The 20572-nt window shown below is 46.0% G+C and overlaps 1 protein-coding gene and 3 long non-coding RNA genes across 6 annotated transcripts; 3 read left to right on the forward strand and 1 right to left on the reverse strand.

Moving 5' to 3' along the window:
• LOC124063314 lies at positions 1–1268 on the forward strand. The gene is made up of 3 exons (XR_006844087.1): positions 1–414; positions 525–566; positions 1049–1268. It is a non-coding gene; the product is annotated as an uncharacterized LOC124063314 (long non-coding RNA).
• Positions 1269–1823: 555 nt separating this feature from the next.
• On the forward strand, positions 1824–14279 carry LOC124063324. Of its 2 annotated transcripts, XR_006844088.1 has the most exons (4): positions 1824–2830; positions 13127–13237; positions 13783–13894; positions 14150–14279. It is a non-coding gene; the product is annotated as an uncharacterized LOC124063324 (long non-coding RNA). The 2 variants fall into 2 exon arrangements; XR_006844089.1 differs by lacking the exon at positions 13127–13237.
• dis3l (DIS3 like exosome 3'-5' exoribonuclease) lies at positions 3987–19252 on the reverse strand. 2 transcript variants are annotated; one of them, XM_046396861.1, is made up of 18 exons: positions 18980–19112; positions 18140–18374; positions 17109–17237; positions 13796–13931; positions 13028–13195; positions 12655–12727; positions 12256–12435; positions 11477–11646; positions 11095–11256; positions 8621–8871; positions 7705–7797; positions 7301–7589; positions 6931–7166; positions 6512–6666; positions 6231–6409; positions 6015–6160; positions 5333–5504; positions 3987–4596 (listed from the first exon to the last, which is right to left on the reverse strand). In XM_046396861.1, exons 2-18 carry the CDS (start codon positions 18328–18330, stop codon positions 4273–4275), a joined length of 3054 nt encoding a protein of 1017 aa, XP_046252817.1. In that variant the 5' UTR covers positions 18331–18374; positions 18980–19112; the 3' UTR covers positions 3987–4272. The 2 variants fall into 2 exon arrangements, with proteins under 2 accessions (XP_046252817.1, XP_046252807.1); XM_046396851.1 differs by having other exon boundaries at positions 3988–4596; positions 18140–18293; positions 18980–19252.
• Positions 8709–9912, forward strand: LOC124063329. Its single transcript, XR_006844090.1, has 2 exons — positions 8709–8846; positions 9786–9912. It is a non-coding gene; the product is annotated as an uncharacterized LOC124063329 (long non-coding RNA).
• Positions 19253–20572: the final 1320 nt, after the last annotated feature.

Consider the following 20572-nt stretch of genomic DNA (forward strand, 5'->3'; position numbering starts at 1 on the left):
AGTCATGCTTCACTTTCAGCAGCGAAGACTACAACTCCCATGATCCCACGCGGCTCCTCCCAGCAGGTGTCTCAGAGGACATCTGATGTGCTCTGTGTGCAGGCGGCGTGGTGCGCGTGCTGTGTCCGCCCGGTCAGCCCGTCACGTTGCCGTGTTCCTATCAGTATGAGGACCACACGAACATCTCGCAGCTGTCTGTGCAGTGGAGGAGCCCGCGCAACCGGCTGCTGTGTCACTACATCAAACACAAAGCCTTCCGGAACTGCACGGCGGGCTACACCATCAGCTACAGCCCCGGCACCATCACCCTGAGCATCCAGCGCGTCCGGGTCCAGGACTACGGGACTCACGTTTGTTCTGTGAGCAAACCGCACGAGTTCTCTGACTACAGCGTCGAGCTGGCCAGGATGTCAGGTGAGTCCGACAGGTGAAGGCGGGGCGGGTTTGTGTCCTCGCGCCCGCGCTGACGCAAAGTGTGTGAGTCCACAGTCAGTAGCGCGTGGTTCTCCTGTGTGTTTCTGCAGATTCTGTCACTGCAGCGCCAAACTGTGGATGGAAGCAGCCAGGTGAGCTTACGTCACAGATTAAAGGCTTCATGTCTGTACACTCTGTCACAGGTGAAAGTCACGCATTCAAAATGTAAGCGTTAGCATCAAGATACACACGATGTGCCAAAAGTAAAAGTCATGCAGGTTTGCCCGTTTCAGAATCCCGCTGTTGCTGTGTTAATGTACGCGTTCATTTAATGTTGCAGTGGAACTACTTTAATCTATAATAATAATAATATAATAATATATCACCACACTTTGTTGGTTATGTTTTGTATGTGCAAAGTAATTGAACAACTGCAGTGGAGTAAAAGTACAACGTGTGCCTCTGACATGTAATGGAGGAGAAATAAAAAGTATTTCAGGTGCAACACTTGAGTTAGTGCACTTAGCTGTGAGAAGTCACACCTCTAAACAGCAAGTTATAATGAATCAAAGAGGCTGAAGTGTTCACAGTGCGAACACGCTGACATGATTCGTGTGTGTGTTTGTCCTTTCAGGTCCCGTCTGGACTCCCGTTCTTCTCCTCGCTTTGGGATCGTCTGTTGGCATGTAGCAGATGGACAGTGGAAACATTGCTGCTTATCGAACTTAATTAAAATGTAATGACAGATGTGTTCAGCGACAGACACGCTTCACTTAGTCTGAAAAATGAAGCCACACAGAAGCTAAACTCGTGTTGTGCAGAGCTCTCAATAAAACCTGTCAGTGTGTGTGTTTACTTTTTCTTTTCATTTATGTTTCTGTGCTTTTATAAATGACCCACCTGCTTCCGTTTCTTCTCTTTTCCCATTAAGAAGTAAGTTTTTTTGGCCACAAAATGTGTTGGTACACTAAATAGTCAAAAGTACCCAGACAGCCCTCTTCATGGGTCTGTTCCTCAGGGTTTGGGCTCGGCCCCTGGCTTCCGGTGGAGGGAAAGACATTTTGGACAATGCTATGCTTCCAACTTTGTGGCAACAGTTTGTTGAAGGAGCTAAAACTCTCTGTTGGTGTCAGGTGTCCCAATACTTCTGTCTATATGAATGACTTTAAAAAATATTTTTAAAAACTGCAGGGTCCATCTGTGGCCTCAGGGTGGCGCCAGATGGCCGCCGGGTTTCAGTGCAGAGGTGAAGGGTCAGCGGAGTTCCGGCACAGCCCGTCTTTAAAGAAGACAACAAGCTAACAATCGTTATTATCGTTCAAAAAGGCTAACTTCCGGTTAGCTTCATTAGCGGACTCTAAACCAGTCGCGTTTGTCAGCTGACAACAAGCGGTTTAAACAAACCAGACTGTTTGGGTTCACGGTTCAGATGTCGTCTTTGCCCCCCGGTCAGATTCGGATCAAACATTTCCGGTTTCCTGTGGGTCTCAGCTGTCCGTTAATAGGTTCAGTTCCGGGTTTTTTCGGATTCAGGCATACAATTTTGTAATGGGCGGACAACAGGCCTCAGCAATGTGTGAGGCCATTTCATAACGATGAGAAAACTTCCCCTCTGGGCTTCCGTAATTGTCGTTGCTGGACAAAATCAGACAATAAATTGAGAAATATAGAAAAACCCCAATAATATTATCCTGTATGTGTATTTGTCCAGTGTTTTTTAAATATAATTGACCTAATGTAACTCCAATGATAACCTCAAATCCCCTTTAAATCGTAGCGTTAAACCTTTTATTTGTGGTATGGACTGTCTGACAGCAGTACTAATATATTCTCTTGTGTTTATCCAATAAAAATATGTTCGTTCATGTTAACCTCACACGTTTTACATCATCTGTGTGTATAAACTACAGCGTCTCAAAGGCGGGACAGGCTGCAGTACTGCCAGGATCCACTTGAGGGCATCGTCACGCCCTTCAGGCAGATCCGGTGCACCTGAGGCTTTTGGCGGCCAACGTGTTGTCTTCTTCCTCGTCATCAAGCTGGAAAACACTAAAGCAGCATTAAGGTAAACGCTGTCTTTCTGCTCTAATCATACGCTGTGACGTGTTTCGGGAGCTGATTGCTGTAGTCTGTCAGGACTGTGGATCCCGGACGACCCTCGTCCCTGAGGCGCTGCGGGCAGCAGTTCCACATCCAAGCCGGCCGACCGGAGACGTAACACCAGAACACCAGGATGCGAACTCCACCCAGCTGGCCCAGCCGGGGATCGAACCCAGAAGCTTCGTGCTGCGGGTCGCCGCGGAGCCTCACAGAGGTAACATCAACACCTGTCAACAATACTTTGACTACAGTCTCCGTGTTTGTGTCCTGACTGGAATCCGATGGCCCCAACGCCCTCCGCGGGATCGACAAACAGGTGCGTCTCCACGACACGTGGCTTCGTGACTGCGGTCCAGGTGATCCTCAGTGACCTCCCCGTGAGAGTTTCACCATTTCTGATGTTTGTTCTGCATTCATTCAAATCAGGCAGGTTCACAAACTTTAAAAAGTTCACACTCAAAAACATTATTTTCACTCCAAACAAGACAAGAGTTTAGTTTTCATCAACTCAGGTTTAATCACATAACCAGCCATGATACAAAAATAGACTCTGTGCTTTACTTTCAAACAAACAAGCCCCACTTTCAGTTCTAACGTTTAAAAACAAAAACGTGAGTCATAATAACACTAACTGTTGAAGTGTAGAAGTGTGTGTTCACCCTGAGCAGAATGAATCATAGGCTCAGTAAAAGATGTTTGGGTGTGTGGCGGGACACAAACGTGCTGTGACGGGGTTATGAAGGGCATTAGGTTTAAAAAAATTATAAAACAAGAAAAAGTTTTTATTTTCTGAGCATAAAGTGTTGACTTGACGAGAAAAAGTCTGAAAAGTCGTGTGGAAGTCAGTCGTTATGATACCTTCATGCTAAAATACTGCGTTTCTGCTTTGATCTGAAAGGTCAGGAAAGTCAACAACATTCAACAGCCTGCTGTAAGTCAGCTTTTTCTGGCAAATATATGACCTTATAATCTCAGAGAATATCGGAGATTTTCTTGCATATTTACCGCTTTAATATCAGAGAATATCTTCTGTTTTCTCCAGCCAAATGTAGGACTTTTCCTTACCTAATGGCTGTACTGCGCCGCCGCAGCTTCCTGCTCATAAACTCATTAAACAAGTTTGAAATCGATTGGTTAAAAAGATTCACAGCGTGATCAGCTCGGTGACGTTCAGCAGACGCTAACAGCCAAAACGTTACACAAAGGAAATCAGGTTATCGTGTCATTAATTCCTGATGTTGAACTGTAGTTAATGCTCTTATAATTCACGTTTCCTTGAACATCATCAAACACCTCATGTGTGCTTCGCATCGTGAAGCATCTGATGATGATTCAGAGCGTGCAGACGAATGTGCCCTCGTGATTCAAAAAACGCAGGAGAAATTTAACACTAACCATTTGTGAAAGAGAAAATCGTCTTCCGCCTGTGGCTTCCTGGATGCCGTCCTCCCAGACCAGCTCGAGGTCCTTGAAGACGTTTCACCTGTCGTCCCAGAGGCTTCTTCAGTTCGGACTGGCAGGTGTGGAGTCTCAGGCACTTAACCTCATTGTCATTGTGTTGATCTGTCCCGTCAAAGGTGAACACCTTCTGACACCATGACTCATGTGACCTGAATGACTCACATGATGGTTGGGGGGGTTCAGCGACTCACACGTCACCTCGAGAACCCTCAAGTTAATGACCCGTCAGGAGGTTAAATTCCTGGGAGCAGTTGCAGTACTCCAGGACCTACCGTGTCACTCCATCTCCAGCTGAATCTACGCTGTCGTCGCACACACCTGTGCAGCCACGTCCTGGTCCATCAGAGCCAACTCCCTCACCTCCTCCAGGAGGGTGTACAGGTTGGGAGTCTTGCTCTGACTGAACACTCTCTCCTCTCTGGAGAGTCTGGGCCTCTGGGCGGCCTTCTCCTGGGCCTGCTGGGTGGCCTCCTCGGCCAGGCGCACCACCTCCTGGACCAGCTGGCCGCGGCCCTGGGGGCGGAGCTGCTGGGGCTCGGCGCTGCAGTGGGGCTTGTTGCTGATGACCTCGAGGTTTAGGCTGTCTGCATGGCAAGGTGTGGAGTGGACAGAAATACGGACCTGAGGGGGGCACAGCGTTGTTAATCATCAGTACTTGTGGTGTCGGACCAATCGGATAGAGCTGTGGGCGGAGCTTTTAGTGAGACTACAGACCACAAATGAATTATATATTATCTTTGTTCCCTGTGGAGTTTCGACCACTAGGGGTGCTGTGGAGCAGAGTGTTTAGAGAGTTGGTCCTTGTATTGTTTGTAAGCACTGACTGTATAAAAATGGACAACATGAGACCTCCCCATAAGTGAAGCCCAAAACATCTGGACGCCCCCTGGTGGCTGGCTGCAGCACAGCCTGTAAAATCCTCCATGTTAGCAGAAAGGACAAAATAAAAACTCAAAATGTGTCATCCATTTTTACATGTCAGCGGCTAAAACGTGTAACACATGTAAACAAAGCAAGAATATTAAAAAAATACTCAACAAATTCAGCACTCCAGATATTTTACAAGGAGGGAAATGAACCTGGAAAATAATTTGAACGCAAGCTTGTCCAGAATGACCTAAACATCCACTATTATTTAGACTTTTATATGATTAATACTTAAATAACATCCAGTTTGACTTTAATTCACATGAACACATCTGGAACAGAAGGGGTCGTGTTGATGGGGGTCCTGAGTCGGTCAGACCGGACTGTCGGGATACGTCTTACGATAAACTTTGTCTTGGACACGTCAGGTGTCCTGATGAGAAGCGCACAGTGTAAACTTTGTGCTGAGGTCAGCAGATGTGCGACTCACCGTGATGTGGTCAAACAGTCTGAAGGTGGAGGTGCCGCAGCTGGAGGTGGTGGCGATGTGGTCCGAGTGCTGTCGTATGGAGCCGCTCTGCCACTCACAGCTGCCGTCCTGTCCTGCCGCCACCACCAGACCCTCCCGGTTCTTCAGATACACCGGCCCCTTCACGCCGTACCTGCAGGAGAACAGGTGGAGTCAGGGTTGCTGGGCTCGTTACACCATCACAACTCCAGTTTGACGTTCACTCAGCGCTCTGCTGCAGGGGGAGGAGTAGATGTTTTTGCAGCAAAGACTTTGCAGCTTTGCCAAAAATCACCCAAAGACTTTTTCCCAAGTTTGCCACTGGACTTGATATGGTTAAAAAGTTAAAAACAGAGCAGAGAAACAGGACAACAGCTGTCAGTGCGCACTACGTTTCATTAATGTGACAGAAAACGCAGAAACTCTCTGGTTATCACTGAAACGACTTGAGCAGACATCGAAAACAAGTGACAGTCTGTTTTCTGCCGAGCGACCATTCATACATCAGCCTCAACGCGCTGCTGGATTTGCTCTTCCTGACGACGGCAACACAAACAGGACACGGCCGCCGTCATCCTCTAGAAATAACCAACCTGACTACAAACTGATCTGAAACTAATCTGTCGGCAAGCAGCCCCACTTAAACCCCCAGTGAGTTTCTTACTCTGGGACGAACACCAGCACGCCGTTGTTTCGCATGGAGTAGATGACGGCGTCGGCCACGCAGCGCTCGTCCGTCTGAGGGTCTCGCTCTTTGAAGTAGAGACACTGGAACAAAGCGGTGGAGAGCTTCTGGGCCCGCTGGGCTGCCTGCAGGGGCCACAGACAGGTCAGAACAGTTCACACACCAAGAGGTGAGTCGTCACACAACCGCACTGACCCGGTTCTTGTTGTTGATGTGCTGAGCCATCTCCTCCACTTCCTTGTTGCTCGCTACTGCTTTCCCAGGGCCCAAGCCTCTCTCCACGTCCAGGGCTGCGCTGAGAAGGCGGTGGACCACCATGTCGGCATAGCGACGGATGGGCGAGGTGAAGTGGGTGTAACGGTCCAGAGCCAGACCTAAGACACAGAAAAAAGAACGGAAATCGTATTTAAAAAAAACATTAAACAGCAGATCCAGTTCCACTGAATAATGAGGAACATCCCGACTGTTTGGTGTACCGTAATGGTAGTACTGGTCTTGGGACTGGAGACCAGTGGAGAAGTAGACAGCCTGTGACATGGCTGTGGTGGCCATCATCCTCAGCAGCCTGTTCACCAGCGGGTCCTGAGGGTCCACAGCCCGGTCCAGAGACTCGGCTAAGGATTTGTTGGTCCTGGAGGAACACAGTTAACCCGTTCAGATACGCAGCTCTCTTCTCATCGACTGTGTGTGCTCACGGCTGCAGTGGTGGAAAATCACGATGCAGGAAAACAGAATCTCAGCAGCCACTGCAGTAAAGTGGAACAGATCACCTCAGGCGTGTAGCCTGATTCATGGTCATGCGCAGCTGTGATTCATGGTCGAGCTCAGCCTCTCAGCCGTGCGTTTCTGTGAGCCTTAAAAACATTCACAAATTGTGCACCAGGACCCGAGTCACCTGGGATCGATGGTGAATCCTCTGGACGTCGCGCTCTCCACCAGCTGGCTGAAGAACTCCTGCCGGGGTGGCGGGTGACGTCGCAGCAGAGCCTGATGAGGGAAGGTCTCCTGGATCTTGCGCGCCACCCAGTGGTTGGCGTAGATCATGCACTCAGCCACAGTCTCGTGGACCTCCAGAGGCTGCCGGGGCACCAGGGCCGTGATGTTCCTCTCCTCGTCCAGCTGGGCTCGCACCTGAGGAGGGATGGTAGCAGACACTACTTACTCTACACCATCTTGTTTCAGCAATGAATCCCAGGAGACGTCTACTGTTTTAACCAACGCTGTTTCAGCGCAAATAAAAATAAAAGAGGAGAAACCGATTATACCTCCACCCCTTCCAGCTCCAGAGCGCCTCCTTTGTCCCTCTGAGCCCGGAGGTTTCTGGCTACATGTGTCAGCAGCTCCAGAGCCTGCGTGAGCTCGGCCAGCTTAGCGTCCTTCTCCTCAGGCTTCAGCCGGGCCAGCTCCGGCACCTCCGCCTCCTCTCCATTGAGGAGCGCCTGGGCCAGCTCGTAGTGGAGCTGGTAGGAGGAGCGGATGACCGTGCGACCAAACCACACCTTGTTGACGGCGAAGGTACTCGCATCGAGCTCCCACAGCACGCTCATGGCATACCTGGAGTTGAGAGCGAACACACGCACATGAACGTGCAGACAGTTCGTCTCAGTGCGCTCACTAACACGAGCTGACTAGCTAAACAAAATAACACAGAGACGAGGAGTTTACTGACCGGTCGACTCCTCCCAGCAGAGAGCAGAGGTCTGCACTGAGAACAGCAGGCAGCATGTCGTACCTGCGGTCGGCCAGGTAGTAGGTCGTAGCCCTGAGACGGAGACAGAAGAATCAAGGGTAACTACATATTCCGTATTTTCCACCTCCTGTCCTTCAGATCACCAAGTACTGATGTGAAGTACATCAGTTATTTGTTTCCATGCATAAATAAATCTTCCTTATTTTTACCCTCCGATGAGAAGTTTCAAAACTGAAGATCTAAAAAACTATTTAAAGGGAAAAATGATTTGTGCAAAACAAGACAAACAACATCATCAAACCACTGAAGTAAAGGTTTCAAACTAAATGTCACTGGTTTCTAAAACCTCAGACATCCACTGTGTTGGCCCCTACAGACAAACCGTTTGAGAACGTTGTGGGAACGTTGCAGAGGGGTGACGCCCCGCCTCAGCTTCACGTCAAAGTGGTTGCAGGTGTTAGACGGTGACGCGCCTCACCTGTTTTAACAGCCAATCAGCTAGCAGAGTCGGCTGCTCAAGTCGGCTACAAACTGCCAGCCCGTCATGAGGAGAAATGAGGAGCTGGCCTGATTAGTTTGTTGAAGGATTAGCCGTGTCTGTGGGAGACTTCAAATTTACGGCCAACCTTTTAACTCTCTGCTGCTCGCACTGGCTCAGCCACTACGCACCTGTGGTTTTCGTCTTTTCATCAGTACTAGAAATGCAGCTGCAACTCACCGTCAGTCTGCTCATTCAGGATGCTGCAGAGAAACGCCTGAAAGGCCGGCACTTCGAGGCACAGAGAGTCGTTACTATGGAAACTACGCAGGCAGCAACCTTCGGACGCTTAAACAAAGCTAATTTGGAAAAATAAATGTTTCTGGTATTTCTGCGATAACTCAGCGAGCTCCTAACCTTGAACGAGCTTCCAGGTCGGTGAGCGAGCCCTCGGTGACAAAGTGGGTGACGTCTGCGATGTGGACTCCCAGCTCCAGGAGCGTCCCGCCGGCGAGGCTGCGCACCGACAGCGTGTCGTCTACGTCTTCGCAGCCCCGCGGATCGATGCTGAACACCACGTGAGTCTGCCGGAGGTCCCGTCGCTCTGCTACCTGGGCGGGATCCATCCTCCACGGCCTCTCAGGTGAGTTGACCGGCATCTCCCTCAGCTGAGCAGACAGGAAACGCAAGGTTACCGAGGGTGTCAAAAAGATGCAGAGCATTAGACACGGTCCTCCTCAGGCCAATAGCACCGCAAACTGACTGCAATTCACATAGAGGGCACTCGTGAGTTAGTCCTCAGTGAACGGGAGTAAATGGAGCCAGCTGGCTGAAATAATTACTTACAACTACTTGCAGACAAAAACAAAAATTTTATTTTAATTTTTGCAAATATATAATCAATATATCAGAATTGAAAAGAAAGAATAATAATATTCGTTCGTTTTCCTTACAGGACAGACTGTTTCACCTGTAAAGTGCTAGCATTCTGCTAATGTATACTGATTGGTCGGTAAAAGATTTACGACTACCTGTGCAACCTTAGGAAAGGCTAACTTAAATCATCATCGTCACATGAACATAATCACAGTAATTCGTTTTTGTGTATTATCATCCTTATTTTCCCAATGGACGCTACAGCACACGTCAGAAGCGTTGTTAAAACAAAACACAAACGTAGTGCTTGATTGATGTGTGAAACCAAAATGGCGAAAGCCGTAAACTGGCGCGTATGCCGCAAGTTATAAATGATCATACAGAAAGCCGCGAAAATGTAATCTAATGGAATTATACTGAAAAGATAAATACAATTGGCAGAATTTTTACACCATAAAACATCATATTTTGGAGCTACTGTTCCATAAGACCCTATTCGTTTTGGACCACCTTGCGAGCGCCCCCTACCTAACCGGAAGTTCTTCCAGATTCTTCCAAAACCAAAGTGATGGGACAAAATTCCCTTCCTGCATTAGTAATTTTTTTATTTTATTTTTCTGTGAGTTAAACAGAGTTATGAGTCTTTCACAGTGGAAAGAGATGCTGTACACAAACGGATTCTGAACAGCTTTTATTTGGAATTCAGGCTTCTGTGTTGGGATCCGAGTGCAGAAACACCCAGTGGAAGAGCTGGTGACCAGTCTGTATTGAGTACATGAATACAGATGTTAGCTGAAGCGTTAACTGATGTCAGCAGCCTGATCACCTGCATCGAAAACCAACCTCGCAAAATTACAAATCACGCAACTGAACAAACGCTTGCGATGAACTGGCTACGCTATACAAAGAGTCTGTTTTTGTTTTGTTTTTTTTTTTGTTTGTGAATCTGGGTAGAAAACTGAGATGCTGAGTACTGAAACCCTTCCCTGTTTATCGGTATGTAGATAACACAATGAGAAGTGGGAGATAAAATTGTGCTTGTTTTCAATATTTGTGGGTTGCTTTGTATGAGTTGTTGAATTCTCATTCATCTGTACTGATCTTTTGTACAGTGTTCACTGGCTTTGAATTGTGTATGAATGTATTTTTTTCCTGTCGATATTAATGTCTACTGATGTAATCTGTCTATGTATATATGACAAGTGTCAACCCCAGGACAATTAGCTGATTGCCATGGCATCAGCAAATGGGGATGAGTTGAAATAAACAAACACGTATGAATAATTTATTTTGCTTTGGGCTGAGAGGAGACCATCAGATATTATGTGCCGTGCTGAGACATGTCTTTCACCAGAGGCCTTTCTGTACAAAAGGAAATGAGCAATGTGAACTAAAAGAAAAGTCCTTGGATTGTTGTCACATGAAAGAAGTAAACGGGTAAACATTGGCAGGATGATCTGGGAAGGATGAAAGAAATGTGAGCATTGAGCATTCAAACCATTCATGTCTGTGTCCTCATTGGGTAAATATCCTTTACAAACGCTGATGGACTCTTGTGGTACGGAAGAGAAACTCTGCACTGGAAAAAGGCTGTGATGTATAACATGGCCTCTTGGGGGCAGCATCAACGCACGAGGAGTTACCCACCCACAGCGTGCAACGAACGAGGAGTTTTCAAAAACGTATAAATAAAAAAAGAACAACACTGCGACAATTCAGGTGGGCTTTTAAACATCAGATCTCAGTCACCCAAAGCTGAGTTTCAGAGGCTTATTTTCCATCACTGACTGATTTAATCATCACGGAAAAATCTGAAGGTCACTCTTCATTTTTGGCAGATTCTGAGGTCGCTCTTCTACAGCGTTTATTAATTCATGTCAAATACACGCAGTGCACCCCTCCAGTCCAGCTGAACTTCTATTTCTTCCACCTCTTCAGGTGAAGAGGAGATGAAATTCAGTGACACTTAATGCATGCGCTCGGAAAGCGTGGTTTACCCTCACTTCCCCACTGACCTGTGCATCTGAGAAGGGAGGCACGTGGATGCAGTTCTCGATGAGGATGGTCTGGACCTCGGTCTCCAGCTCCCCGGCCCGGCCCAGCACCCGCACGCTGTGGCCGTTGGGATAGAGCGACGTGCTTTCCCATGAATCGATGCGCACCACCACCCTGTGGTCCTGGGAGAAGAAGACGGGGAAAAGAGTTTAAATTAACTCAACATTGGACACATTTTGAGATGTTAAAAACTGCATTTTTTCCTTTTTTTACTCTTACATTTAAAACTCGTAATATTCCTGTGAAATGATCTTAAAATGCAGATCCCAGACAAACCAAAGTCTTATATTCTCACGAGTCTGTGAGGAAATTCGTCAGTGGCCACAGGAACTTAAACCAAACCTGCAGAGTGTCAGCCTGCTGAGTACTGATGCGGATCTTGGGGATGCGGCGGTCCCAGGGAATAGCAAGGATACGCTGGGAATTCCTGCTCTGGGACTGAGTCCCATCTCTGGGGGGAAAAGTGACCACATAGTCCCTCCAGTTCCTCTGCAGGATCCCCACAACGCGGCCTGTGGTTTAATGTCGGACATCAGCGGTTCACTTCTACACCACAGGTGTGACTGATGACAGTTAGTGCAGTGTTGTAATATTAAAACATTTCATAGTCTGACTATTATCTTGTATATTTTTTAATAAATACTGAAACAGAAAAAAATTGTCTCAACAGTATCAAAACGTGTCTCATCTCCAAAGTCCAAGCTCACAGTGGATGGCGAACATGGATGTTAACACTGCAGCTATCAAAGGTTTTAGACCTCCAGGAAGCTTTTTGCCTCCAAACATAACTCGGTTTAGCCAAAAACCTTACGTGCTTTACCTTTATTATATATTAAAAAATGAATCATTTTTTCAGGGTTCATCCAAATATGTTGTTTTTAAACAATGCTGACTGGATGAAATGTGGTGTTTTAGTACCTGTATAGCCAGATGGACAACAGGAATCCAGAAAAAAGGAAAGCTCACCGCTACAGGACAAATTAAATTCTGAGAAAAGGCTTCTTTTTATGTTTCTGTTGATCAGTGTTTGAGATCTTGCAGATCAGCAGGCAAACAAACAAACAAATGGGACAGCAAACCTAATGGCGTTCAGTTCAGCCTCAGTGGATGGACGTCCCCACCTGTCGGCATCGGTTTGCTCTGGTTTTCCTCTCCGCTCCTGTCCTCCGCCTGGGCCTCCGACAGGGCCGTGACCCTCCCTCTCCACTCACTCTTTGGCAGCAGCTCCACCACAACCGTGTCGCCGTGCATGGCTCTGTTCCGATTCTTACCGCCGTACACCAGCACGCCGCCGCTCAGATCTGAGATCAACGAGAGACAGGAAATGATGACACAGACAAAGACGGCAGGCTCAGGACAAAACTGTGAAAGATGAGCTGCTCAGGCACTGCAGATGGAAATCAGCTCATACGCGATTCTGCTATTAGAGATTCAAGTGTTTTGTACTCGGACTCTGATAGAAATAAAGATAATAAACCAACCACGGACCAAATGACCGTACGGCTGCTGCAGCTTCTCACCTGTGTCCTTGTTAGGCAAACCCTCCGTCAGCACAAAGGCTTCACTGTGGTGTTTGTTGATATTCAGAGTGCCCTGAAAGGAGAGTAGAAAAGTATGAACATTAATATAGTTTAATTCAACCTGTTAAAACAGGACTGGCCCTTTGAAAGGCTCAGACATACTCCGACTGAGCGTGCTCAGCACTTGTAAGATTCTACTTGAAGCAAGTTGACTCTCATATTGGTGGCAGATCCGGGCTCAAATCTCATGTTTTACTGGATATTTTTTTCCAGAAGCATTACAAGAAGTCTTTTCCTAATTTCCAGTCCAATGTCACAACTGTTGTCATAATGAAAGACTCATAAGACATAAAGCTGCCGTGTGGGCTTGTACCTTCATGTAACGCCCAGATTTGATTCCAGCCTCCAGGACTTCAGCGGGCAGATGTTCGACAAACTCCTTCTGCGAGCCCTCACTCTCCTTCTCTTGCAGCGCCTGGGAAATGGAGCCGTGCAGCTCGTGAGCCGCCTTCAGATCCGGCCAAAAGTCCCGCAAAAAGTCCTGAAAAACAAAGACGCATTTCAGGAAAAGATGAAACAAAAAGTAAGATTATGGGTCAGGGGATAACGTGGCTGCTCATTCTGCCGTAAAGGCACGACAATTTTGGATACTTTCCAATTAAAATTAGTGTAAAATAAACAACTGGCTGTGTGGTGCTTGGCCTAGTTTTAAAGACATCACTGCAGGATGTTTGGTCCTTTTACACTAAAATGCAGCTGAATCAGCTAAGCATTGTGAAGTAAAACAGGAGCAACAAGTTTTATTCTAATGACATGAGAGTGCAGACAAGATCAATACAATCAGCACAGTCTGAAGTTTGGACACCCAAGACTCGAGTCACCAGTTCAGTCTGTGACCATGTGAGATCTGAACCCAGTCTGTCCTTCAGTTCCTGAGTTCTGCTGCTGAATGATGGACAGGAAACACCATGAGGTCACAGTGAGGCTGACCTTTGACTCTTTGGGTTGGAAAATGTCATCACTTCATCATTTTATCCTGTTAGACATTTGGATGAAATTTCTGTCACGTGTAGTGTGTGAATTCTTGAGCGTTCGGATTAACTGAGCATGTTGGTTGGTTACCTGCAGGTGTGTCACGTACCTGGACGGAGATGACGTACACTCCTGAATTGAGGCTGCTGTACTGAGCCACAGCATCCTGGTCCTCTGTGATCATCACGACATCCATCAGACCTGCCAGGTGGTTGTGGTACCACACTGCCGCAGAGTACACACACCTACAAGCACACACACACACACACACACACACACACACACAGACAGCTTGCCTGTTAAAGCCCTAACCGTGATGTGTTTACGGTCTCGTTTGACGACAGCAGATCGCACCTGCAGCCTTCTGTCTTTCAAACTGAAAACTTCAGACGACATAATGTACAGCAGTAAAGAGTAAGCAGTACTTTTACTGTGCCTAATTATCTCTTCCCTCTGCATTCAGGTAAAGACGGGCATCTGCCGACCGAACGTTTTCATCTCATCTGCAGAAAGTTTAACCTGTGCAGCAGATACCACAGCAGATCTGATTTTTTTTTTGCAGTTGGAAATCAATAAAAATAAATCAAAGCATCAGCACATTCATCTTCATTTAGTGCACTCACAGAGCATCAAGCTGTTGAACGCTCCTTTACTGCTGCGCATGTGCCCACATCTATAGGGGGCTGAGTTCTGTTCAGTTCGAGACATTCTGGTGCACTTGAAGTAGAAAACAAGTATAATTAACCAAGTCTATTATAAAGTCTATACTGTACATTGTCATTCTGAACAGCTCCTGCTTTCTTCATTATTATATGTCCTTTCTAGCTGAAGTGGAGGAAAAATATCTCAAGAAATACTGAAATTGCCCCTTCAGTCCTCAAGCTCCTATGGATGTGCCTGCTGTTAATGCTTGATTGACAGCTTAGCCAGCAGGGGGCCCAAAGTGGAACTCAGCACAACCTCAACTGAAGTTGGAAGGGTTGACACAATCCTGAGCTGCTGAGCTACCCGACTGCTGGCTCAAGCTTCATCCTTACTGTGCAGACATGAGACTGAATCCTGGAGTTTTGGCTAAAAATGTTGCAGTGACCTTTGAGCACCAAATTCTAATCAGCTCATCTTTGAGTCCAAGCGGACATTTGTGCAAATTTAAAAGAAATTTTAAAGAAAGGTATCGCACTGTGAGAATGGACCAAGCAGACAACCTGAAAATGTACTGAACATAAAACCCGCCTCAGATGACAAGATGACACATTCGTTTAAATGAGTAAACATCAGGTTAGGATAACAGCATAATCCCTACTTATTATAAACTGCATGATTCTGAAACACACCCATACACTATATAGACAAAAGTACTGGGACAGCTGACCATCACACCAACAGGGACTTTAATGGCGTCTCATTGTAAACACACAGACAGCTTTGCAGCTCTAACAGCTTCCACTCTTCTGTGAAGGCTTTCCACAACATGTTGGAGTGTTTCTGTGGGAATTTGTGCCCATTCATGCAGTAGAGCATTTGTGAGGTCACACACTGATGTTGGACCAAAAGGCCTGGCTCACAATCTCCGTTCCAGTTCATCCCAAAGGTGTTGGATGGGGTTGAGGTCAGGGCTCTGTGTGGGCCAGTCAAGTTCTTCCACACCAAACTCATCCAACCATGTCTTTATGGAGCTTTGCTTTGTGCACTGGGGCACAGTCATGCTGGAATAGAAAAGGGCCTTCAACAAACTGTTGCCACAAAGTTGGAAGCATAGCATTGTCCAAAATGTCTTGGTGTGCTGAAGCATTAAGATTTCCCTCCACTGGAAGTCAGGGGCCGATGTCTGAATACTTTTGTCTATATAGTGTTTCTCCATGTATGCAGACACAAAACAAAGTAATACCTACAGTACTGTGCAAAAGTTTTAAGCAGGTGTGAAAAAATGCTGTAAACTAAAAATGCTGTCAAAAATATAAATAATTGTTTTATTTTTATCAATTTACAAAATGCAAGGTGAGCGAACAAAAGAAAAATCTAAATCAGTTCTTAAAGGTACACTTGCAAAAAAATCAGGGATTTTATAGGATTATAGTCACGTGTATGATCAACCAATTAGACCAAACAGGTGCTAATGAGCATCAATTTCACAGGTAGGTTGAAACACAGTCATTTAATGAAACAGAAACAGCTGTGCAGGAGGCTTAAAACTGGGTGGGGAACAGTCAAACTCTGCTGCCGAGGTGAGGCTGTGGAAGCCAGTCTCATGTCACAGGTTGTACACCCAGGCAAGACTGAGCACAGCAACAAGACACAAGGTAGTTATGCTGCATCGCAAGGTCTCTCCCAGACAAGCATTTCAAAGCAGACTGGGCTTTCAAGATGTGCTGTTCAAGATCTTTAGAGGAAGCACAAAGAAACGGTCAACGCTGAGGATCGTACACGCGGTGGTCAGCCAAGGAAACTTAGAGCGGCAGATGAAAAACACATCAAGCTTATTTCCCTTCGAAATCGGAAGATGTCCAGCAGTGCCATCAGCTCAGAACTGGCAGAAACCAGCGGGAACCAGGTACACCCATCTACTGTCCGGAGAAGTCTGGCCAAAAGTGGTCTTCATGGAAGACTTGCAGCCAAAAAGCCAGACCTCTGACATGGAAACAAGGACAAGCAACTCAACTATGCATGAAAACATAGGAACTGGGCTGCAGAAAAATGGCAGCAGGTGCTCTGGACTGATGAGTCAAAGTTTGAAATACCTGGATGTAGCAGAAGGCAGGTTGTGTGCCGAAGGGCTGCAGAGTGGTTCAATAATGAGTGTCTGCAGGCAACAGTGAAGCATGGGGGAGGTTCTTTGCAAGTTTGGGGCTGCATTTCTGCAAATGGTGTTGGAGGTTTGGTCAGGATTAATGGTGTCCTCATTGTTGAGAAATACAGGCAGATACTCCATCATGCTATACCATCAGGGAGGTGGATGATTGGCACCAAATTTATTCTGCAGCAGGACAACGACCCCAAACATACAGCCAATGTCATTAAGAACTATCTTCAGCGTGAAGAAGAACAAGAAGTCCTGGAAGTGATGGTCTGGCCCCCACAGAGCACAGAACTGCAGATGTTTCCCTGCAACCAATTCACACATTCCTAAAGACGTTTCTGAAGTTTCAGTGGTGCAGGCTGATCCAGTGTTTGGATCAAGATGCTCATGAAAGGAAATGTAGTCACCTCCAGCTGTTATTTCACCGTGTCAGATACATATTTGATCTACATTAAAGCAAATATGAGCATCAAACTGGATACTACAGAACATTAACTGGGACATCCCCACCACACAGCTGTAGTCTGTTTGTAACCCCATGAAACATGCTGCTGGGTCTGACTGCGCCTCAGTGCGCTCGTGTGAACAGCTCAGCGACGGCGTTCGGGACGTAACCAGAACTGACCTGGTCTGCCACTGGTCCTGGCTCTCCCCCTTCTCCCGAGGACAGTAGGAATACTCCTGGAATTCATTGGCAAACAGCACACAGTCGTGTCGGGGGTCTTTGAGGAGGCCTCGCAGACGGTTGTACTGCCTAAACAAAAACACGTCCACAACAGCAAAAAACACTCAGAGTCCAGAAGGAAGAGAGAACTACGACAATGAATACAATAACTTAAAGGAACAGGTCCACGTACTTCACTTTCATGCTGAGACTTGGACAAGAAGATTGATAAAAATATAATTTACAATATTATAGACAACCATAAAATCACTGAAAACAATAACTAATATTTTTTTCCTTATTTTTGGTATACAGAATTATCCACTTTCACAGTGGTACATCTCAATACATTATATCAGTGCAGTTCACTTCTGAAGCCTGCATTGATAGAAAAGCAAAGCTGCAAAGAAACTCAGAGGTCATCACACACACACACACTGTGTGGGCTCCTTGTGTGTGAACGGAAAACTGCAATTACTGACACAGTATGGCATCAGCATATGATCTACCAGCTATGTCTACCTAACATTATCAAATGTGAAGCTTCATCATATTAATGATGCCACATTTGAGAAAGGCAGCGTAAGCAGAAATCAAAACCAGAGGCCATGCGGGACTCCTTATTTACAGTGTTCATCAAGTTTGTCAAAAGCACTCCAGTGTGTTTGTGAGGGTGAGATATTGCAAGTCACAGGCCAGATCTCATTTAGCTTCGTCAGCAGAGCTGTTATAATGAGGTTGACCCCCACCCACTTGATACACACTCAGGCAGGTAGGTTCGCATTAGAGGAGGGAGGAACAGAAGGTCTTGACCACAGGACCTGTCCTGTTGCCTTCAGGGTAGAAACATAAGAGTGTTCATGTGTTTCTTTTGATATATGATAACATGCGTCTACATGAAAGTCTTACAGGACTCACAGCGATTTCCCACACAGGACCAAACCAGGACTGAACACACAGTGCGTCTGTCCAACATGCCGATGTGAGCGTACCTGCGTCCTTTGGTGTGCTGCACAGCCTGGCAGGCGGTCTGGGTGAAGACGATGCCCTGCAGCTCTCTGAACTCCAAAATCTCCAGATAGTCGACCACCACTCCAACATCAGGTACCACGTAGTGGGTCAAATCCCCCGGCAGCACCTTGCCGTCTAGTCGGGATGCGTTAGATGGGTGAATTTCTGCCATTCTCTGATTTAATGTCAAACACTGTTTCAAGTTTCAATGTTTAACTAAAGAGATGAGCACAGGTTACTTCACCTTTACAACAGGAACACATTTGTTTTTCATAAACAGTCCAGAATCTTAGGAAAGACCCTGACCCTGATAAAATCACAGTTATAAACTAATGTCATACGCCTCTTTAAACAGCTCCTGAGGTGTGTTTTTGACTGCTACATGGACAGGGAAACTGGGCTCTTCATCACTTAGTTTGGACATTTCTAAATCAAGCCGGACACGAGTTTACAGGAAATATTATTAACTCAACATATGTGTGACTGCAAACGGTGTCCTGCATCTCATTTCCTCCTCCCATGTCTCTGCTGTCAGTGAACCTCCCGTCAGTCTGTCTACACTGACTGGATTTTCACTGATTTAAAAGCTGGTGAGAAGTGACAGCTTCGCTATGATGCATTTGAGCTAACTGAACAAGTTCTGCGTAAATGTCGTTAGTTTCATGACTAAATGAAGCTAGCTAGTTTAGCTTGGTAAACCCAAAGCCACTGCCTGGTCTATTTTCGCGCTCCTAGTTGTGCTATTAGCTGCAGATTATGTTTGTTTGGAAGTCCATTGTAGTTTTCTGCGTGTGTCAGCTTTAGTTTTGACCTGACTTTACCGTTGTCACAGCCCGCCTGACACAGCGAGCTGTAGCAGGGGACCTGCGCTCTCAGATAATGTTCCCGGACCACACGGACCTTCCTGCCCCGGCAGCTCTTCAGATGCAGAACCTTCTCCGTCTTAATCATCTTCAGGACTCAGGAATGAGCCATGTGCGGCTGCCTGCTCCTGTTATCCTGCTGAGAAGTTACAAAGCGGGAAGCGACGCTTGTAAACATTCACGCTAAACTTCAGGGAAGTGCGCGAGGCACGTCCTCTGACGTCATGACGTTCAAAGCGGCACCTCTCGCGCTGCATTCAGGTGCTGTTGGACGCGGAGTCATGCGTGACGATGTAACAATAAAGAGCTCAATTTAACGTAAGATAACAAAACACAGTGATTTGTAGTTTCAACTGATTATTCACTACTTTAATGTAATCTGCTAGTAGACCCCCAAAATCCTGCACACTGGAATTTATAGTTTATACAGGTCTGGTATCGCATCCAACACCTTACAGCCTGATGTAAGCAACTCCTATCTGTCTCTGGGAACTGTCAGTTTCAAGAAAAATGCGTACACACTGGGATGAATCCAAGAAAGATGTCAATAAAAACTTATAGTTAGGACCACAGGAAGCATTTGGAGTTCTGTATTGATGTTACAAAGTTGTCTGAAAATGATGTCATAAAAACTTCCATTATGTAATGAATGGAAGTTCATTGGAAAGACATCAGTCAGTGGTCAATAATGAACGTTACAAAGATGTTCAAAAAAATCAGTCCAAAACGTTCATTCTGACTCTTTTGTTGAGGCTGGCGGGCCATAAAATAGGTTTTAAACCCTTAAATTAGATCTTAATCCCGTTGTACCGAAAAATGGCTGTAATTCACCTTGGGGGCATTAGGGAGTGAACAGAAGTAAATGTTAGCTAAGTGGCTAAAATAATTTTCACACCTACTTATAAACAACAAGGCTCAAATTTTATTTTAGTTTTTGCAAATATAGTATCGATTATATATCAGAATTGAAAAGAAAGCCCGTTCGCTTTTCTCAGATGCAGACGGTTTTGCTCATAAGGGGCTAGCATTCTGCTAACGGTTAAAGATGTCGGACTGTCAGCATTACATTACGGTAGGTTAACTTAAATCATCATTACGTGAACATAACCCCAATATAGTTTCGGTTTATGTATTATACTCCTTAAATATGTTTCTAATGGTGGCTACAGCAGACATTAGAAGTGTGGTTAAAAGAAAACATTGGTGCTTAATTGATGTGTGAAACCAAAATGGCGAATGCCGTAAACTGACGCATAATGCCGCAAATACTTAAATAGTAATGCGGAAAATGTATTTCATTACAAAAAAACAGTGGATATATAATGTAATGGACCTATATCTATTGTCTCTCTTGTATTGAAAATACGTTGAAAATTGGCAGATTTTTTTTTTTTTTACACCTAAAAGTTATATTTTGGGGCTACAGCTCCACAAGCCACCATTCATTTTGGACTGCCTTCTGAGCAGTCCCCTACATAACGGGGATAAGTTGAAGAGAGTGGGAATTCTTCCTATTAGAGTTTGTTTGCTATCAGGATAAACACTGCCCAT

This window comes from Scatophagus argus, chromosome 1, assembly GCF_020382885.2.
Source record: "Scatophagus argus isolate fScaArg1 chromosome 1, fScaArg1.pri, whole genome shotgun sequence".
NCBI classification, from domain to species: Eukaryota; Metazoa; Chordata; class Actinopteri; family Scatophagidae; genus Scatophagus; species Scatophagus argus.